Below are 16,828 nucleotides of genomic sequence, written 5' to 3' on the forward strand. Positions count from 1 at the left end.
CCGGGAGGTCCCGCCATCTTGGCGACACCCCGCGCCTGCTCGCGGTTGTGGAGCAGCCGGAAATTCCCGCTCCCTCTGTGCCGCCCGTCTCCGCGTGACGCCGAGTTAAAGCGTGCTGCGTTAAGTACTTCCTTGAAGGCTAGCTCATAAATTAGCCATAAACGCATTAATTCCACACCATACAGATTAATAAAAAAGGAAAATATTTTTGCATAGTTTTTTCTTTATTACATTAAGTCTTTCCTCCCCCAACTCCTGAATGGTACTTCTGGGGTCAGACATTTCTCAACTTTTGTGGGTTTCCCAGGTACAAATTAGCTATATAACTAAATCACCTTTCAGAAAGTAACAATGGAAATTAAAGTAGCACTGACAAATTGTAGGTGTTCTTTTCTGTAGCTTGGTACAGTCTCAAGATAAAACCATAATCATATTATTTCAATGCATGAGATAAGGTGATTAACTGAGCAAAAATATTCTCCATTCATCAACAGCCTTTATTTCCATGTTTTTTCTTCACCGGGCCTCAGCTCCCTGTGCAGAAAGAAAAAAAAAGGTGGAGGCCAAAGTTAGGATAAATGTTGTGGGATAATTAACACACATTTAGAATTATTCTAGAATCCTTTGATTTGGAAAGTTATCCTGACTTTTTATTCGCAACTGTTGTCAGTTTTAAACCTTCCTATACTGGTAAGCTTTTTCTTTTCAATCCAAAGCATCAAAAGATTGAGTCCTTTGCTACCATTGTTATAAATAAACCTCTACTGAGTTAACAGATTGATTTTTTTTTAATTTTTTTTTTTACATAATGGGACTCCAAAGGAAAAAAATCTAACTCCTTCCAATACAAAAATCCATTGCTTTAGTGGAAAGACAAATAGAGGTGAAAGTGGAAAAGGTTTTTGCAATGATGCTGAAATAGCCTGAAGTCATCAGGAATAGCAGAAAGAAAAGTGCTTGTGTAGCAGCTGCGTTAATTTTGTCATAAGCTAACTGTTTTACCAAGAAAGGAGACAGCAGTTCCCAACATAAATGTTTAAAGATGCTGCATTAACTTTTAAAAAGTAGATAATTTTTAATGACAAATTCATACAATTTTTAAATGCTATGATAATTTTAAAGATGCTTACTATACAGAAAAGCTGAAAATGAAAATTCAGTGACTGTTTCTCACTGAAGTTTCAAGGACAAAATTACAGTTTCCACATTTCATGACTTAAGAATTTGACAGAAAATTGTTAAGTTTTATTTATTTACCTTTTTCCTGGGTAAATGATGTCCTTTTTCCTAGCAAAATGATTTCTGTTCACCTCCATATTAACGTGTTTACTTTATATTTTGATCTCAGGTAGAGCATCTTCCTTTTCAATTTTAGATACAAATCACACTTCCTATTACTGTAGTCTGCATTTATCCAGCTTTCACAGATTAATTAAAATCAATACTTCTGATTCACTGTTGCAATTGACCATTTTAAACCAATTATTTTGGCTAAAAGATCAAACACAGATCTACATATATTTTCTTTCATGGCTAAGAGCACAAAGATGGGCTTAGAGCTAAATATTCAGAGGGCATCAGGGATCTTAAATCCTTCACAAATGCTTGCTGAAATTTTGGTCATTTTTCCCTTTAATATTTTGATAGAATTCTTTTTCATATGTACAATTTTACCAACAAACAGAGAAGCGCTTTTTAAAGTCTATTTGTGAAAACAACCAAACACATATTTTTAAAAGGCATGACAAAGCAGACCTCTTGTACAATAAGCTCTTGTTTCGGAAGGCTGACAGCCTCTCATCATTCCATCTGTCCAGATAGCATCCAACCACGAATCCCAAGGGAACAAGGATGTGAACCCAGTGGTCACGCACAGCTTGGGCAAAATTCACCATGGCTGCTAGAAAGAAAAAGCATAACAATAAGAGTTGGTAATAAACCTGTACATGGAAGCTGGTGCATGCTTAGAACATTTAACCACACTTGCTAGAATCCTACCCTGGGATCATACATATACAGGCCATTAAACATTTCCAACTAGACATGGATTTCATAGAATCAAAGAGGTTGGAAGAACCTCTGGGGATCATCTACTCCAATTCCCCCCTACTAAGGAAGATTCCCTACAGTGGCTTGCACAGGAAAGTCTTCAGATGGGTTGTATCTCCAGAGAAGGAGATTCCACAACCTCTGAGGGCAGGCTGTTCCAGTGCTATCACCCTCACAGCAACAAAGTTCTTTTGCATATTTGTAGGGATCTTCCCGTGTTCCAGTTAGTGCTCACTGCCCTCTGTCCTATCGCTGAGCACCACTGAAAAGTGCCGGTCCAACCATTTGACGCCCAGACTGCAGATATTTACAAACACAGACAGGATCCCCTCTCAGCCTGCTCTCAAATGCACATGCAAGTTTCTTAGAAACAGCCCTAAACAACGCTCGGGTCTTAGAAATGGGATTTTATCCTAAAATGGGAGCGGAACATCTCTCTTAAGGCATTAATGGTGACATTTATGCGAGCTCGGATGACAGAAGGCAGACACAAGCCGCTTTTCTTTCCCTTCCCGCCTCCCGCCCCGCCCGAGCCGAGCTCTCAGGGCGCCCTCTGTGCCTACACTCACGGTACCGACCCTCGGCAAGGCGGCTGCCAGCGCGCCACGCACACGAAACGCTACCCCGGAACTTACCGGGACTCACAAACACCGCTCACTGCACCAGGCCCCGCACAGCGGCCACCCCAAGGGCAACGGGCGGCGCGAGCAACTTGGGAGAGCCCACGAGCGCGGGGGACCGAGGGAAGCCGCCTTCACCCCCCCGGGAATGGTGCCGTCCGTTCGCCTCTCCTCTTCCTCCTCCTTCTCCCCGCCCTGCGCAAGATGGCGGCGAGAGGCGCCGGTTTGGGCGGCTGTGGGCGCGCGTCGTGAGGCTGTAGGAGCAACTCGAGGCAGGTAGCGGCGGGGAGGGGGCACCGCTGTGCAGCGGCCCCTCCGTGGTAGACGAGCAGTAAAAGGCCTGTGCGGTGCTCGCCGCACTCGTTCTTCCTCCCCTTGGACTGGGGCCGAGCGGCGGGTCCCGGCCGGGAGCTGGAGCCGCTCTGCGGGGCCGGGCTGCCCTCGGGCGGCCGCAGGGTCTGAAAGGCCGCAGCTATCGCAGCGCGTGCTGCCCCGCCTCGGTGATTCGCTAACGTTCGTGTCTAATTCTAATAAATTTCTAATCCCTTTCTATTTGCAAAAGGCCCCAAGGATCAGGTGTTGCAATCTGAAACTTGTCGATAGGTATCCAGCTGCTGTAGTCAGCATCACGCATTGCTGTTATCATGTGTGTCCTCAGAAACGCTAGCAGAGATAGCCCTACCTCTCAATTTCTTGTCTTTTTTTTTTTTTTTTAAATAAATAGCTTTTTGTTTTGGATTACTCAGTAACACGTCGTCTTTCCCTGCTCAGATCTATTCTTTAGGAAATAAGACACTTTGGACAGCAGGATGACATCCATCATCAAGCTGACCACGCTCTCCGGAGTGCAGGAGGAGTCTGCCCTGTGTTACCTGCTGCAGGTGGATGAGTTTCGGTTTCTGTTGGACTGTGGCTGGGATGAGAACTTTTCTATGGATATTATTGATTCCCTAAAGAAGTAAGTACTTTGTGCACTCTAAACATGCTTTGTGTTTTCTGAAAGCTCTCAAAATAACTTCTTGACAGAGTTGGGATACTCTGCAGAAGTTGGTTTTCAGATCGAGTCTGCTGATCTTGAAACACAAGGCAAGAGTTCAGGTGTGTGTGTATATATATATGTATATATGTTTGTATATATACATGTTGATCTCTCCCAGAGGAGGGCCGTGAAGAAAGAAGCTGGGCTTGTTCAGCCTGGAGAAAAGAAGGCTGTGGGGTGACCTCATTGCAGCCTTTCAGTAGCTAAAGGGAGCCTACAAATAGGACGGGAATCAACTCTTTGAAAGGGTTGATAACTGCAGAACAAGGGGAAATGGTTTTAAGTTGAGGGAGGGGAGATTTAAGTTGGATGTCAGTGGGAAATTCTTTATAGAGAGAGTGATGAGGTGCTGAAACAGGCTGCCCGGAGAGGTTGTGGATGCCCTGTCCCTGGAGGTGTTCAAGGCCAGATTGGATGGGGCCCTAGGCAGCCTGGTCTAGTATTAAATGTGGAGGCTGGTGGGCCTGCGTGTGGCATGGAGGATGGAAATTATTGTGTAGTAGCATCTAAGATGTTTTGGGTGTCTTACCTGAGAAGCATTTAAATTTAATCCCTGTTTTAATAATAGCTGTCAAGAATAATGTGCATGGTCCAGTCACTATGTAAGGGACCAAAAAGCTGACTCCTTCTGCCCAACTTGTATTTTCACTTGTTGCATTTGTTTTAGGCCCTTATGTTTTTGAATTATGATAGCTAGTCTTTGGCCTGAGTTCTTAAGTTATACCACAGTTTTCAAGGAAAAGCAACTTGTGTTTTTATTTATATAAATTAATTTTTAAAATGAAACTAAAACTCACCCTTGTTTTTAACCCAAATGTATTTTGATTTGATTGGCCTTTGCATCCTGTTATTTGTACTTCCTCATGTACTTCCTTTTTCCAAGAAAAGTTGTAACGTATTTTAGGTTTTTTAGATACATAAGCAGTATCATGTTTGCTCTGAATATACCTTTGGTTTTCAGTTAATGAACTTTCTGGTATCCAAATATATGCTGAAGTCTTTCTAATCAAGAACATAGTGCAAAACTTTTGGAAGTTCACACAGAATCACAGAATCACCCGGGTTGGAAGGGACCTCAAGGATCATGTAGTTCCAACCCCCCTGCCTAGCAGGGCCACCAAACATACATTCGTATGTCACCCGGTCCTTGAACTTACGTTTTCAGGTCTCAGTTATTTAAGTTTTTATTTTACTTGAGATTGTTTGGAAAAAAAACATAACTTTTAATTATGTTTTTAAAAACTTTATTCTGAACTGAAAAGACTTGAGTTCTGATGTTTGTTGTTCATACTGTGCAGTTGATCTTAAGATAGTCGTAGTAGGAAGTATGTCATACCATATACAACTCCCCACCATCTTCTGCTGTCCTTCTTTTGTAGGCATGTACACCAAGTTGATGCTGTTCTCCTTTCTCATCCTGACCCTCTACACCTTGGTGCTCTTCCGTATGCAGTTGGAAAAATGGGATTGAACTGTGCCATTTATGCAACTATTCCTGTGTATAAAATGGGACAGATGTTTATGTATGATCTCTATCAGGTATCTTTTCGGTTCACGCCTTAATACTCAACATCTTTGACAAGGTAGAGGGCTTGAATTTTTGAATATTCTGTGCTTCTTGTTTGTTTTAGTCTCGCCATAATACTGAAGATTTCACACTCTTTACTTTGGATGATGTAGATGCAGCATTTGATAAGATACAGCAGCTAAAGTTTTCTCAGATTGTCAACTTGAAAGGTAAAGTCCCATCAGCAAGTTTTGATAGCTTAGTGATTCTGTTCCCTTTCATTGGCAGTTCAGGTAACTTTTTAAAAGGAGTATGTTATTTGAATGTTGTGCATTTCCCAGGTGTCAGTCTACATCAGCCAAATGTCAGTAGAATTTCCATTTAATGAGGAGAAGGCTATGCCAAGGTTGATGGATTTTACTGGTTAGATAGGAAGGAGGGAGATGTTACTGATTTTCATACCTCATTTGACTTTTTTCCAAGTGATAGCTTTGGAGACTAGCTACTTATTTACCTATTATTTAGAGTAATAGGTTTTCATACATGTCATCTACCTAAAATATTGAAAGCTATCTAAGAGACCATTCTTTTTTGTAGGTAAAGGACACGGTCTGTCAATCACACCATTGCCTGCAGGTCACATGATAGGAGGCACGATTTGGAAGATTGTCAAAGATGGAGAGGAAGAAATTGTTTATGCAGTTGATTTCAACCACAAGAGGGAGATGTAAGTTCAGTATAACTAACTATATTTCTCTGATGTGTTAAGTGTGTATAATTTGTGTGATAAATAAGTATGGAAGTAGCGGTGCCTTTCCAGATGTAAGAGAACCACTAATTTTACTTGGATTCATATCAGTGAATTTGAAACAAGCTTCAGCCCTGGGTTTCTTCATTCTGCTCAGATTTATTTTAGATTGAAGCAGGAAACATTCAGAAAGTGTTTGTATCATGCACTTGAAAAGCTTTTCTTTTTATTTTGAGGAGGGAAATAACACACAGCTTCTCTTTGTCATGTAGGAAACAGTTTTTACAAACTCTGTTTTCTGTTTCTCAGAATCTTACTTGACTTAGAAGGAACAGGAACTCTTAAAACAGTGTGCTCAAATGCAACCCATCAAGATGGAATTTGCAGTATAACCATAGAGTGTAGCTGTTTTTAGGATGTTTTTGGGATACACAATATTTACTTTCTGAAAAATATCCTAGAGGCTATAGAGCAAGTAGTTGAATGTTGACTCTTAAAAATTACTACGTGGCTTACTGGATGGTTGAGATTTAGGAAAGTTTATGGTTTTGAAATTCCTGGAAAATGTTAAAGAAGAATTTGTGGGTTTTTTCTACCTTAGCTGACAGAATATTTCTCATGTCCTGCCTTCCTCCCATAAAATGCTTGTTTAGGAGAGGAAAAAAGGCAAGAAAATAAATATCGAAATAAGGTTTACTCGTTAGTGTTTGTTAGTATGGTTTTTAATATGCATCTCACCCGATTTAAGCATAAAAACAGAATTGTAGAACGTTCAGAATGGAAATGGTCCCACAGGGATCATGGAATCCAACCTCTGGCTCCACACTGGGCCACCCAGCATTCAAGCCCTACGTCTGAGAGCTTGTCCAAATGCTCCTTGAACCCTGGCAGGCTTGGTGCTGTGACTACAGCCTTAGGGAGCCTATTTCTGGCTTAATTGAAGTTACGCTAAAGAGACTTTCAGGGAGTGAGGAAAAGAGGAAGGAAGTAAAGTGAACTAAATTGAACCTGTTTTTTTCTAGTAATTGTAAATATTTATACAGTTGATAATAAATATTTACTATATTAACCTCCTTGGAACTACTTGTTTAATCAGACTGACTCTTGGACGTCTTCTTATTCTTGGCCTGAAGTATTTTCTTTAAGCAGCTCTTTGATTTGCTTATATGTGATACCCTATTTTTTCCACTGTTGAAATATACATGGAAAACTGTATGTTCACTGTCTTATTTTTTCCTTGTAAAATAGAAATGCTGACAGTGAGTTCTGGCCTTTTTTTCCACAGCCATCTGAACGGTTGTTCATTGGAAATGCTGAGCAGGCCTTCATTGCTTATTACAGATTCATTTAATGCTACTTATGTACAACCCAGGAGGAAACAAAGGGATGAACAGCTACTAAGTACGTATTCTGTTTGGGGCTCAAGATAGCAGTAACAGTTTGATTTATTAGCCACTGTAAATTGTTTTTTTTGTTTGTTTGTTTGTTTGTTTGTTTTTAAAGAAGTTTGCTAACATCTAAATTAAGAATCTTTATTCAATTTTAACAACTTTGAATTGCTTTTTCCTGATGGTACTAACCCTGTGGGGAAAATGTTTTCATAAAAACAATGACTTGCAGTCATGTGAAAGTCAAGTGTATGTGAAAATAGTGTATTTTACCCAGTAATGTTTGACTTGAGGGATTTTTAAATGACTTTCCTTAGCACATTCTTCTATTAATCTCCATTTTACTGATGTTTGAAAAAAAGTTATTGTAAAAATTAGTAATCAAGGTGGTGGGATCTTCAAAGCTCTAGATGTGGTTAAAAGTAGTTCTTTCTGTTTTAACTCTACTTAGCTAATGTTTTGGAGACATTACGAGGTGATGGAAATGTGTTGATAGCTGTGGATACAGCTGGCAGAGTTCTGGAACTTGCTCAACTTCTTGATCAGATCTGGAGAACGAAAGATGCAGGATTAGGAGTTTACTCTCTGGCGCTTTTGAATAACGTCAGCTACAATGTAGTGGAGTTCTCTAAATCACAGGTTTGTTTTCATTTTGATACGCAGTTGTGAGGGGGGTCGCAAGATGTGTATTCAAGAGCTTTTTTTTTTTTTCTCTTTAACAGTAAGAAGTGGCTGAAATCTGGGTGTTGTCCTTATTCTAGAGTGGGTGTTTTTCTCAAGCAAATATTGTTCTTTTCAATCAAGTTACACAAAGTCCAGTCGTGGCTGCTGCCATGGTTCTTGATATTCATTTTATCACAAAACTTGTTAAAACAGTTTATAACTCTTAAAAAGGTGGATTTAAATTACTCGCTTGTGTTGTCTACCCTTTATTATTTCCACACATATTGAGAAATTTTGTAATTGGGTGTGTTTCATTCTTCTGCTTCCTGTCAGGTTATACGTTTTTATATAGCTTGTATTACTATAGATAACTTTGTCTAAATATTTTATTGTAGGTGGAATGGATGAGTGATAAATTGATGAGGTGCTTCGAAGACAAGAGAAACAATCCTTTCCAGTTCCGCCATCTCTCCTTATGTCATAGTCTGTCTGATTTGGCTCGAGTGCCTAGTCCAAAAGTTGTCCTTGCCAGCCAACCTGATTTAGAATGTGGGTTTTCGAGAGATCTTTTTATTCAGTGGTGCCAGGATTCCAAGAACTCCATAATTTTAACTTACCGTACCACACCTGGAACACTGGCACGATTCCTGATTGATAATCCTTCTGAAAAAGTTATAGATATTGAGGTAAAAATTGCCTGTATATCTTAAAGTTTTTGTGGTGGGCTACCTGGGGGAATATAAGTAAAATTGAATTTAGTTCTCTTTTTTTACCTACTGAAAATGCTTTTAGTGGCAGAAGAAAATCTGAAATGAGTATGTTGCATATATAAAGTGTTAAGGATAAATTTGTATAAAACAAGTCTTAGTAGGAAGTGCAAAATATTTTTTGTTGCTGCAGTTGAATTGGGGTCTAATAAGGTGAGCATGAAGTTGCTTTTAAATATTTATCTTACACGGTGTTTTTTTTTTTTGTCCTCACATTAAAAAAATCTCTGCATACAGTTTAGGTGCAGATCCAACTACGGATGGATTATTCTTTCTGGAAACTACTTCGAGTTTAGATTAGGGGAGAATCAAGTCAAATGAGTACAGTGTATCCTACCAGAGTAAGATAAGTGAAACTTATGAACTAAAAGAACACAATTATTTGTTAGTTATGCTGCCAGATTGTAATCAAATAGTATACGTGTGCCTACTTCACTCTGGTAAATAGTGGTAATTTCTGGGAGTCCTTTGCGATCCCAGTAATCATTTCAGTCCTGATGATGCAACTTGCTTTCAGTTTTAGGTTGGATCGGTTCAGTATTACTAGAATTGAACATTATCGTATGTGACCTGTGGTCTGATCAGTTCTGAAAAACAAACCAAAAAAAAAAAACAAAACAAAACAAAACAAAAAACAAGGCTTAATGTTGTTTTGCCTGCTAACATGTAATTTTGCCAGGTACTTCTGTTCATGTTAGAGGCTCAAAGGTCGAAAAATAGCAGCTCACCTTAGAGTATTTGCATTTAGTTATTGAAGGGAGGTGTTTCCTCAAGGTATTTTAAGGAATTATTGTAAAATGAATTTATTTTAATACTTCAGAATTAATTTTATGTTCTTATGTAGTTTGTACTAATTGACTACATTGTCATGATGTTGTCATGCTAAGGTGCCATGTGTTTATGTAAGTTGTTACATAAAGGACAAGATCATATTTGTCCTTGGTACTTAAGTATAAATTTTATCTTACCAGCAGTGTGTAGGAGAAGTATTAACAGCAAGTCAGCTACTCACAGAAAGTCTAATTTTTACTTTATTTATAAGTTGAGAAGACGTGTCAAGTTGGAAGGAAAAGAACTTGAAGAATACCTAGAAAAGGAGAAACTAAAGAAAGAAGCAGCTAAGAAGTTAGAGCAGTCTAAGGAGTAAGTATGTTAGCTGTTGTGTTCTGCTGTTATTAGTTGAGATGCATGTTCAGCCTGATGTTTCAACCATTTACAGGGGCAAGTGAAAGTAACAGTTTCAGTAGGTTTGTCTGAGTGCATCGAGGAGTCAGAATGGTTGTCTTTAGTCAGGGGTTGTCTTTAATCCGTTGTTACTATAGACCTGTTTCATCTGAATTTTGTGAACATTTTCTCTTCAACTGTCCTTGCCCTTAGTCTTAACTGTTACTGTCCAGTCAGTGTGTTTTTGTAATACTAAACCTGATGAAAAAAGAAAAGAAAAGGCTATTATTCTTGGAATACCATTTCAGGGCAGATATTGATTCCAGTGATGAGAGTGATGCGGAAGAAGATATTGATCAGCCAACTGTGCATAAGACCAAACATGATTTGATGATGAAAGGTGAAGGTAGCCGGAAAGGAAGCTTCTTCAAACAGGCAAAGAAATCTTATCCAATGTTCCCAGCCCCTGAAGAAAGAATTAAATGGGATGAATATGGCGAGATTATCAAGTATGTGGGGAGAGCAGTGGTAATGCTTAGTAACGTGTAATAGCCATGAAATAGTTCAAAAATAGATGTAATGAAAATAAAAATCAGGTTTGTCTCTCTTTTGCTATACTGTTGTATGTTGTTGCAAGCACAGTAAGTTTTAGTGGCTTCTGAAACATGATTCTAGCTGAGATTCACAGGAAGCTTATGATGGGATTGAAACTGCAAAGCATTGATCTTGGGCCTGAATTCACATTTGTTACGAGGCGATTCCAGTCCAGGTTTTTGTTTTGATTTTTGTTGCTGTTGTTTGCTTTCTTTTTTCTTTTTATGGGAGAAAAGATTAAAAACTTCTTTCGAATTTGGCATTTTCCTGCTTTATATTCCGCATAATTTTGAAAAATTTATAGAGCTTCATTAAGGGGTATCATTTAGCCTAGAAAAATCTGGCAATATTTCTCCTATTTTTATGATGAATACATAGTAGAAACCCTTAAATTAGTAGTATTCTGCAAGATATCAAAGTTCTTTTTTTTTTTTTAAGGTACAAAGGTGACACTTTCCACTTGAGCTCTGTCCATATGTGGAATTATTTAAGGAAAACATGTTTAAATTTTTAACACTAAAAATTTTAAAATAACTCAGTATTTATGTCAGAACTGCTTGTTTTTATACTACGTAATGCTTTGGATTTACTATAAGACTATTAAAAGCAAAATGCTTTTCCTCCTTTAGACCAGAAGACTTTCTAGTTCCAGAACTTCAGGCAACAGAAGAAGAAAAAAGCAAATTAGAATCTGGTTTGACAAATGGAGAGGAGCCAATGGACCAGGATTTATCAGATGTTCCTACCAAGTGTATATCAGCAACAGAATCCATGGAAATTAAGTGAGTGGCTTTGTTCTTGTTTTCATAATTTCAGAGCCAAGAGAAGAAAAGAATTATTATTGTATAATTATTTGTTGTTTTTTTTTTTTAACATTGTGAGACTGGATAGTGGCTCCCTGTATTTTTCCCACTGCACAAATGTCTTTTGCAGAAGGATCAATAAGAAATCTATGCCAGTCTAGCGTCAGGCTATTAATAATGCACATATTTCACTTTCTGTTTTGTTCTGCTTGTTACCTGTGAGACAAAAAAGTGATTATGGGTGCATTCCAGTACTGCACATCTCCTGAATCCATCCTCCAAAGTCTCAGCTGTTAGAGGATTATTTGGAGCTACACGTGTATATATGCTGATATTCTACAAATCTGTATTTTATTGATCTGTAATGTACCTTTTGCTGACATTTTACTATGATGTAGAAGAATTTTTTGTAATGTTTTCCATTTTTAAATTAAATCTCACAAAATATCTTTAAGATGTATGGTTATTGTTCTTTTGCATCTTGTTTTTTGTTCAAACTAGAGCCAGGGTTACGTATATCGACTATGAGGGACGCTCAGATGGGGACTCAATTAAAAAAATCATTAACCAAATGAAACCAAGACAACTAATCATTGTCCACGGGCCACCTGAAGCCAGCCAGGACCTTGCTGAATGTTGCAGAGCTTTTGGTGGAAAAGATATTAAAGTGTATATGCCAAAACTACATGAAACTGTAGATGCAACCAGTGAAACTCATATTTACCAGGTAAGGTGCTGGAATTTGTTACTTGTATGTACAAGTACTGAGAACTGTAGTAGAGCAGCTGTAGTGGCAGACTTTCTTATTTAACCCTCAATTGTTTGTTAGAGGAGATGCGAAACATTTCATGTGTATACTTGACTTTGACATTAACAGCTGCTGTTATGTGTAAGCATTCTCCTATGCTCAAGTGAGTATTTCTCATAAGAAGTGTTTAAAACAAAACTTGAATGTGAGGTCAGTGTTCTTCAACCTGTAGTGCAGAAGGCCATGTTTATGTCTCTGGAAGCATCAGTTTGTTTTACTCAAGTCTTAATAGCTTTGTTGTGTCTATATTTAAATTACTGCCGTATGTGACCTGGAATTCAAGATTCTTTTTGAAATTTCAAGAGGAACCTTAGAGAGCAAAGGAAAAAAAAAACATATATTGGACTCTGTACCCAGTAGTTTAGAGGAAAGCATTTTGCATGCTGTTTAGACATCAGTTCTTTATTCCTTTTATCCTTTTACAATTAATCTAAAAGCATCACTAGAATTGTTGAAAGAAGTATTTTTGCTGCTTTCCAGAGAAAAATCTGTTAGCCTTGGAAGTAGAAAGTTCCTGTTACTCAAAATTACCTTGTTCTGGCATTCTTTAAGACAACAGACTTTTGTGGGGGTTTTTTTGGTATTGCTAGGGTGTACGAAATGACAAATCTACGATTTTTCACAAAGTATTTATCTGAATAAAACTATAATAGCTCTGTATTTCGTTTCCATTTTGTTGTTATTCATAAAGGTGAAATCAATCTTCATAAATTCAGGGATTCTTAATATATTTTTTTTTTCTTTCTCATTGAAACAACTGAACAGATGGAGTACTCTGGAGACATTGAATTAGAAGATAATAGATGAGAGCTGGATATCAGAATCCTGATGTCTTTTGGTTGGATTGTGCTGCAGATAATTAGTTGCAGTTTCATTTGTACAGTTGCAGCCTTGATTCCTCCATTGCCATAGTGCACCATCCCATGTGGATAGCAGTCTTTCAGGGTAGGGCTTATTTAATTAGTTCATGTCTTGGAATGTGTGAGGAATCAAAGTAATATTTTGATGACTTAAAGTCTGATATTGTCAACTTCCCCTTTCTTAAAAAATATATTTTATAGAGAAGGTTGAAATTTGAAGCAGCTGTTTTGTAACCCGAATATATTTTTAGACATTTTCTTTGAATTCGATAAGGCCAATTGAAGAACCCCTTGGCCACAGAAAAAAAAGTTGCTTTAAAAGGCAATGATTATTCCTCCTGTGAGTCTGACTTGTTTTGCAGTCATACTGGTTCTTATTTTAATCAAGATTTTAAAAGATATAGTTCTCTTCTACTGTTTAAGTTGACTACTGAAATGAGATAATACAAAATATAATTCGTATTAGTGTAGGATGTCTCCAAAAGACTATGAACTAAACCTATGCAGAGAGAGAGTAGAAGAAAAACTGCTTTAAAAGCATGAAATAAGAATCTGGTTGTTTGTTTTGTTTTGTTTTTTCTATTAAACCATGCTTTTATTTTTGTGCACCCCAGGTCAGGTTAAAAGATTCTCTTGTCAGCTCACTTCAGTTCTGTAAAGCCAAGGATGCCGAGTTGGCTTGGATAGATGGTGTCCTGGATATGCGGGTCTCGAAAGTGGATACTGGAGTTATTTTGGAAGAGGGAGAGCTGAGGGAAGATGAAGAGTTAGAGATGCAAGTGGATGTGCCTTCTTCAGACTCTAGTGTCATTGCACAACAAAAGGCCATGAAAAGTCTCTTTGGTGATGATGATAAGGAGATGTGTGAGGAGAGTGAAATCATCCCTACTTTGGAACCACTGCCACCTCATGAGGTACAGAAACTTTCCTGGATTAGACTACTACTTTTTTTTTGAGTTCTGTGTTCTAATGCTGTTACTATTGTTTCAGATTTCAAGCTTTTCAGCAAGCACTATCTATTGCATCCAATAAAATGGTGCCTAGCGTACAGTTACCATCTATTTGTGAATATTAGATCTTAGTGTTCTATATTTGTAATTAATACCTGTGGATTTTTAAATCAGTTGATATTTAGTCCTTCTTGGGTTCCATTATGTGTTGTTGATGCCATGGGAAATACACTTATGTACTTAAGTAGACGTATGTCTTTGAAATTCGTGCATCTCTACTTCTGAGTGATCTGAAAGCTCATTAATTTTTTTGATGATATTACTCTTAAATGAAAATACTTGCATGTGTGAGTAGGTAATTTCATTTGTTCAGTTAATGAAGTACTTCCTTATCCTAGAATTACTTAAGATACTATTGCAGAGTCTTGAATATAGTCTGTTCCAGGAGCTAGATAAACATAGATAAACAACTCTAAAGTCTCTTCGGATTCATGGCAACCATCCCAGAACTAGGTACTGGTCAGTAGTGCAGCTTACTGCAGCTCTGGCCCTGGCATAACTTGGCTCAAAAGAGTCTTCAATATGTGAGCACGGAAAGAAGTCTTTTGCTTGATAGATGACTTCTAAGGCTTGCCATCCTGGAATTGTCTTGCTAATTATCTCCTCTGTAGTCCTGTAGCCTATCCATAGGCCGTGCAGTTGCCAACACAATAAGGAAAAGATCTTTGGAAAAATGAAAGGCGGTAAATAGCAGGAATTTTAAAACTGTGTACATTGTTTAAAGGTTCCTGGACATCAGTCTGTGTTTATGAATGAGCCAAGACTATCTGACTTCAAGCAAGTTCTCTTGCGAGAAGGAATTCAAGCTGAGTTTGTAGGAGGAGTGCTTGTGTGCAACAATATGGTGGCTGTTCGCAGGGTAGGTGATCTGTGTCTTAAAACTCTTTGCTAACTAATTTTCTAAATGAAAATTATGCTTCTTGTTAGTTTAAAGATATTAAATTGAATTATCATTTTGTTTCAGACTGAAACGGGGCGCATTGGATTGGAAGGCTGTCTCTGTCAGGACTTCTACAGGATAAGAGAACTTTTATATAAGCAATATGCTATTGTCTAAAAGAAGCACTTAAAGGTGTTTTTGCTTGAACTTCTGAATATGCAGAGGATTTCTCTCTGGACTTTTTGTAGTTTTCTAATTTATACAGGGGAAAAGTAATTCATAAAGAACAGTTAATTACCCTGAACATGTAAATAACGACCGTTGTTGCTCTTCATAAATATGTTGGTATGTTCCATGTTTTTGACTTTCAAACTGTTATGACTTATCTCCCACATAATGTATCACAAATGAGTTTATGACCACGAACTGTTTCTCAGGAAGGATTGGCATTGATAAGTCACATTTTGATTTGTTAGATTCCCTGCCAAAGACTACGCAATAGATAAAAGTCATTCTTCTGTTCTCAAATAAGATCAGATAGGGAGTTGTGGTTTCTTTGTTTTCTCTTTTTTGTTAGTTTTTTGTTATTTCAACAAGTCTGATTTATAGAAGAGTCTTGAGTTGTCTTGTGGTTTTTTTTTTGTTTGTTTCTTTTTTTTCCCTTTTTAAATGGGGTCTAGTTAAAATATATTTTTAACAGCCCACTTAAAGTTGTCTATATGTTCCCCCAGTGCTAATCTGGCTGCATCTTAATGTTGTTGCTTGTCTCCTCTTACTGACTTGTTCCAGTACAGCACTTCATTATTCTATATGAAGTATTAATCTGCAGGATCAAAAAACTACTTTGAAAAGGTAAGTTAAGAAGACTGGTGAAGATCCTTAGGCAGCGTAAAATCTAGCAGTTATGTGCTTCAGGGTAACTTCTGTACAAGCTCATTGAATTTGTACCTTCTAGCTTTTGCGGAGTTGTGCCAACTATAAATTATTTTAAATTCTGATTTTTAATACCTTGGAAAACTAAAGCCTTTATTTACACACTGCTGTTTGTTCAGAATGCCATGGATCAAGTTCAGGATCCCTTATCTTGAAAGCTGAGTTCATGTGATGAATCTAATGCCTTCGTGCTGTGTTTCATAGTAGTTGCATGTTTTGACAGTGGGATTTATTCTAGCGGATGATGCTAGAAATTGAACTTACTTTTTTGGTGAAGATGAGCAGTTCTTCTAATTTTGTTTCTCAGAAATGAATGTGTGCATACAAATAGCCTCTTGAGAGTTTATTTAATCCCATTTCCCCCCACCACCAATTTTGGTAATGAAAAGTTGCCTGCTTGTTTTTTACATTGAACAGCAATGTAATATGCGCTCTCTGTCTAATGTTTAAATAAAATATTTGGGCAAAGTGGCAAAAAACAGCCCTGTGGGCTATCAGTGAAAAGATAATTTGCTTTCTAATTTGTTCTTTGGCTAATAGTGTCTTATCTGATCTACAGAATATTTATTCTGTTTAAAATTAAAATAGGAGCTTGAAATTGAAGTCTTCCTTTCAAAAAGAAAAAAAAGCAAACTACAAAATACCCAAGCTGCTAGAACTAGATGCTAAAAATGTAAAACATTTGAAAGTGTTAAGTGAGAATGTACTTTGTTACATAAAACTTCCTGTCTAGGATTGACTAAAAGCTGAACACTTCTTTGGCAACAGTATTGAAAAATGTTTCAAACTATATGGACAGTCAGAACTTCTCAGAAACACGTTTTCTTTTTAGCTGTTTTCTAGCAGTGCGATGTAAATCTACATGATTTGCGATGCTTACTGGTTAATACTATTGTATTACTATTGTTGATACTAATGAACTTTTATAAAGTGCATTACTTTGTACATAGTAATTTTGGCCTTAGAACTTTTAACCGGGGGTCTTGGGGTGGGCA

At 37.6% G+C, this 16,828-nt stretch overlaps 2 protein-coding genes across 4 annotated transcripts; one reads left to right on the top strand and one right to left on the bottom strand.

Moving 5' to 3' along the window:
• Positions 1–203: 203 nt before the first annotated feature.
• NDUFB1 (NADH:ubiquinone oxidoreductase subunit B1) lies at positions 204–2,791 on the bottom strand. Of its 2 annotated transcripts, none has more exons than XM_042813903.1 (3): positions 2,685–2,791; positions 1,756–1,900; positions 204–534 (listed from the first exon to the last, which is right to left on the bottom strand). In XM_042813903.1, exons 2-3 carry the CDS (start codon positions 1,893–1,895, stop codon positions 498–500), a joined length of 177 nt encoding a protein of 58 aa, XP_042669837.1. In that variant the 5' UTR covers positions 1,896–1,900; positions 2,685–2,791; the 3' UTR covers positions 204–497. The 2 variants fall into 2 exon arrangements, with proteins under 2 accessions (XP_042669837.1, XP_042669838.1); XM_042813904.1 differs by having other exon boundaries at positions 1,756–1,897; positions 2,685–2,786.
• A 64-nt stretch (positions 2,792–2,855) lies between these two features.
• On the top strand, positions 2,856–16,325 carry CPSF2 (cleavage and polyadenylation specific factor 2). 2 transcript variants are annotated; one of them, XM_042814710.1, is made up of 15 exons: positions 2,856–2,941; positions 3,441–3,627; positions 5,088–5,247; positions 5,340–5,445; positions 5,813–5,942; positions 7,249–7,364; positions 7,803–7,990; positions 8,410–8,700; positions 9,824–9,924; positions 10,254–10,454; positions 11,169–11,321; positions 11,844–12,069; positions 13,625–13,924; positions 14,745–14,879; positions 14,985–16,325. In XM_042814710.1, exons 2-15 carry the CDS (start codon positions 3,479–3,481, stop codon positions 15,075–15,077), a joined length of 2,349 nt encoding a protein of 782 aa, XP_042670644.1. In that variant the 5' UTR covers positions 2,856–2,941; positions 3,441–3,478; the 3' UTR covers positions 15,078–16,325. The 2 variants fall into 2 exon arrangements, with proteins under 2 accessions (XP_042670644.1, XP_042670645.1); XM_042814711.1 differs by having other exon boundaries at positions 2,867–2,945.
• Positions 16,326–16,828: the final 503 nt, after the last annotated feature.

This window comes from Centrocercus urophasianus, unplaced genomic scaffold (assembly GCF_019232065.1).
Source record: "Centrocercus urophasianus isolate 14NV4802_14NV808 unplaced genomic scaffold, USGS_Curo_1.0 seq_14, whole genome shotgun sequence".
In the NCBI taxonomy this organism is placed as follows: Eukaryota; Metazoa; Chordata; class Aves; order Galliformes; family Phasianidae; genus Centrocercus; species Centrocercus urophasianus.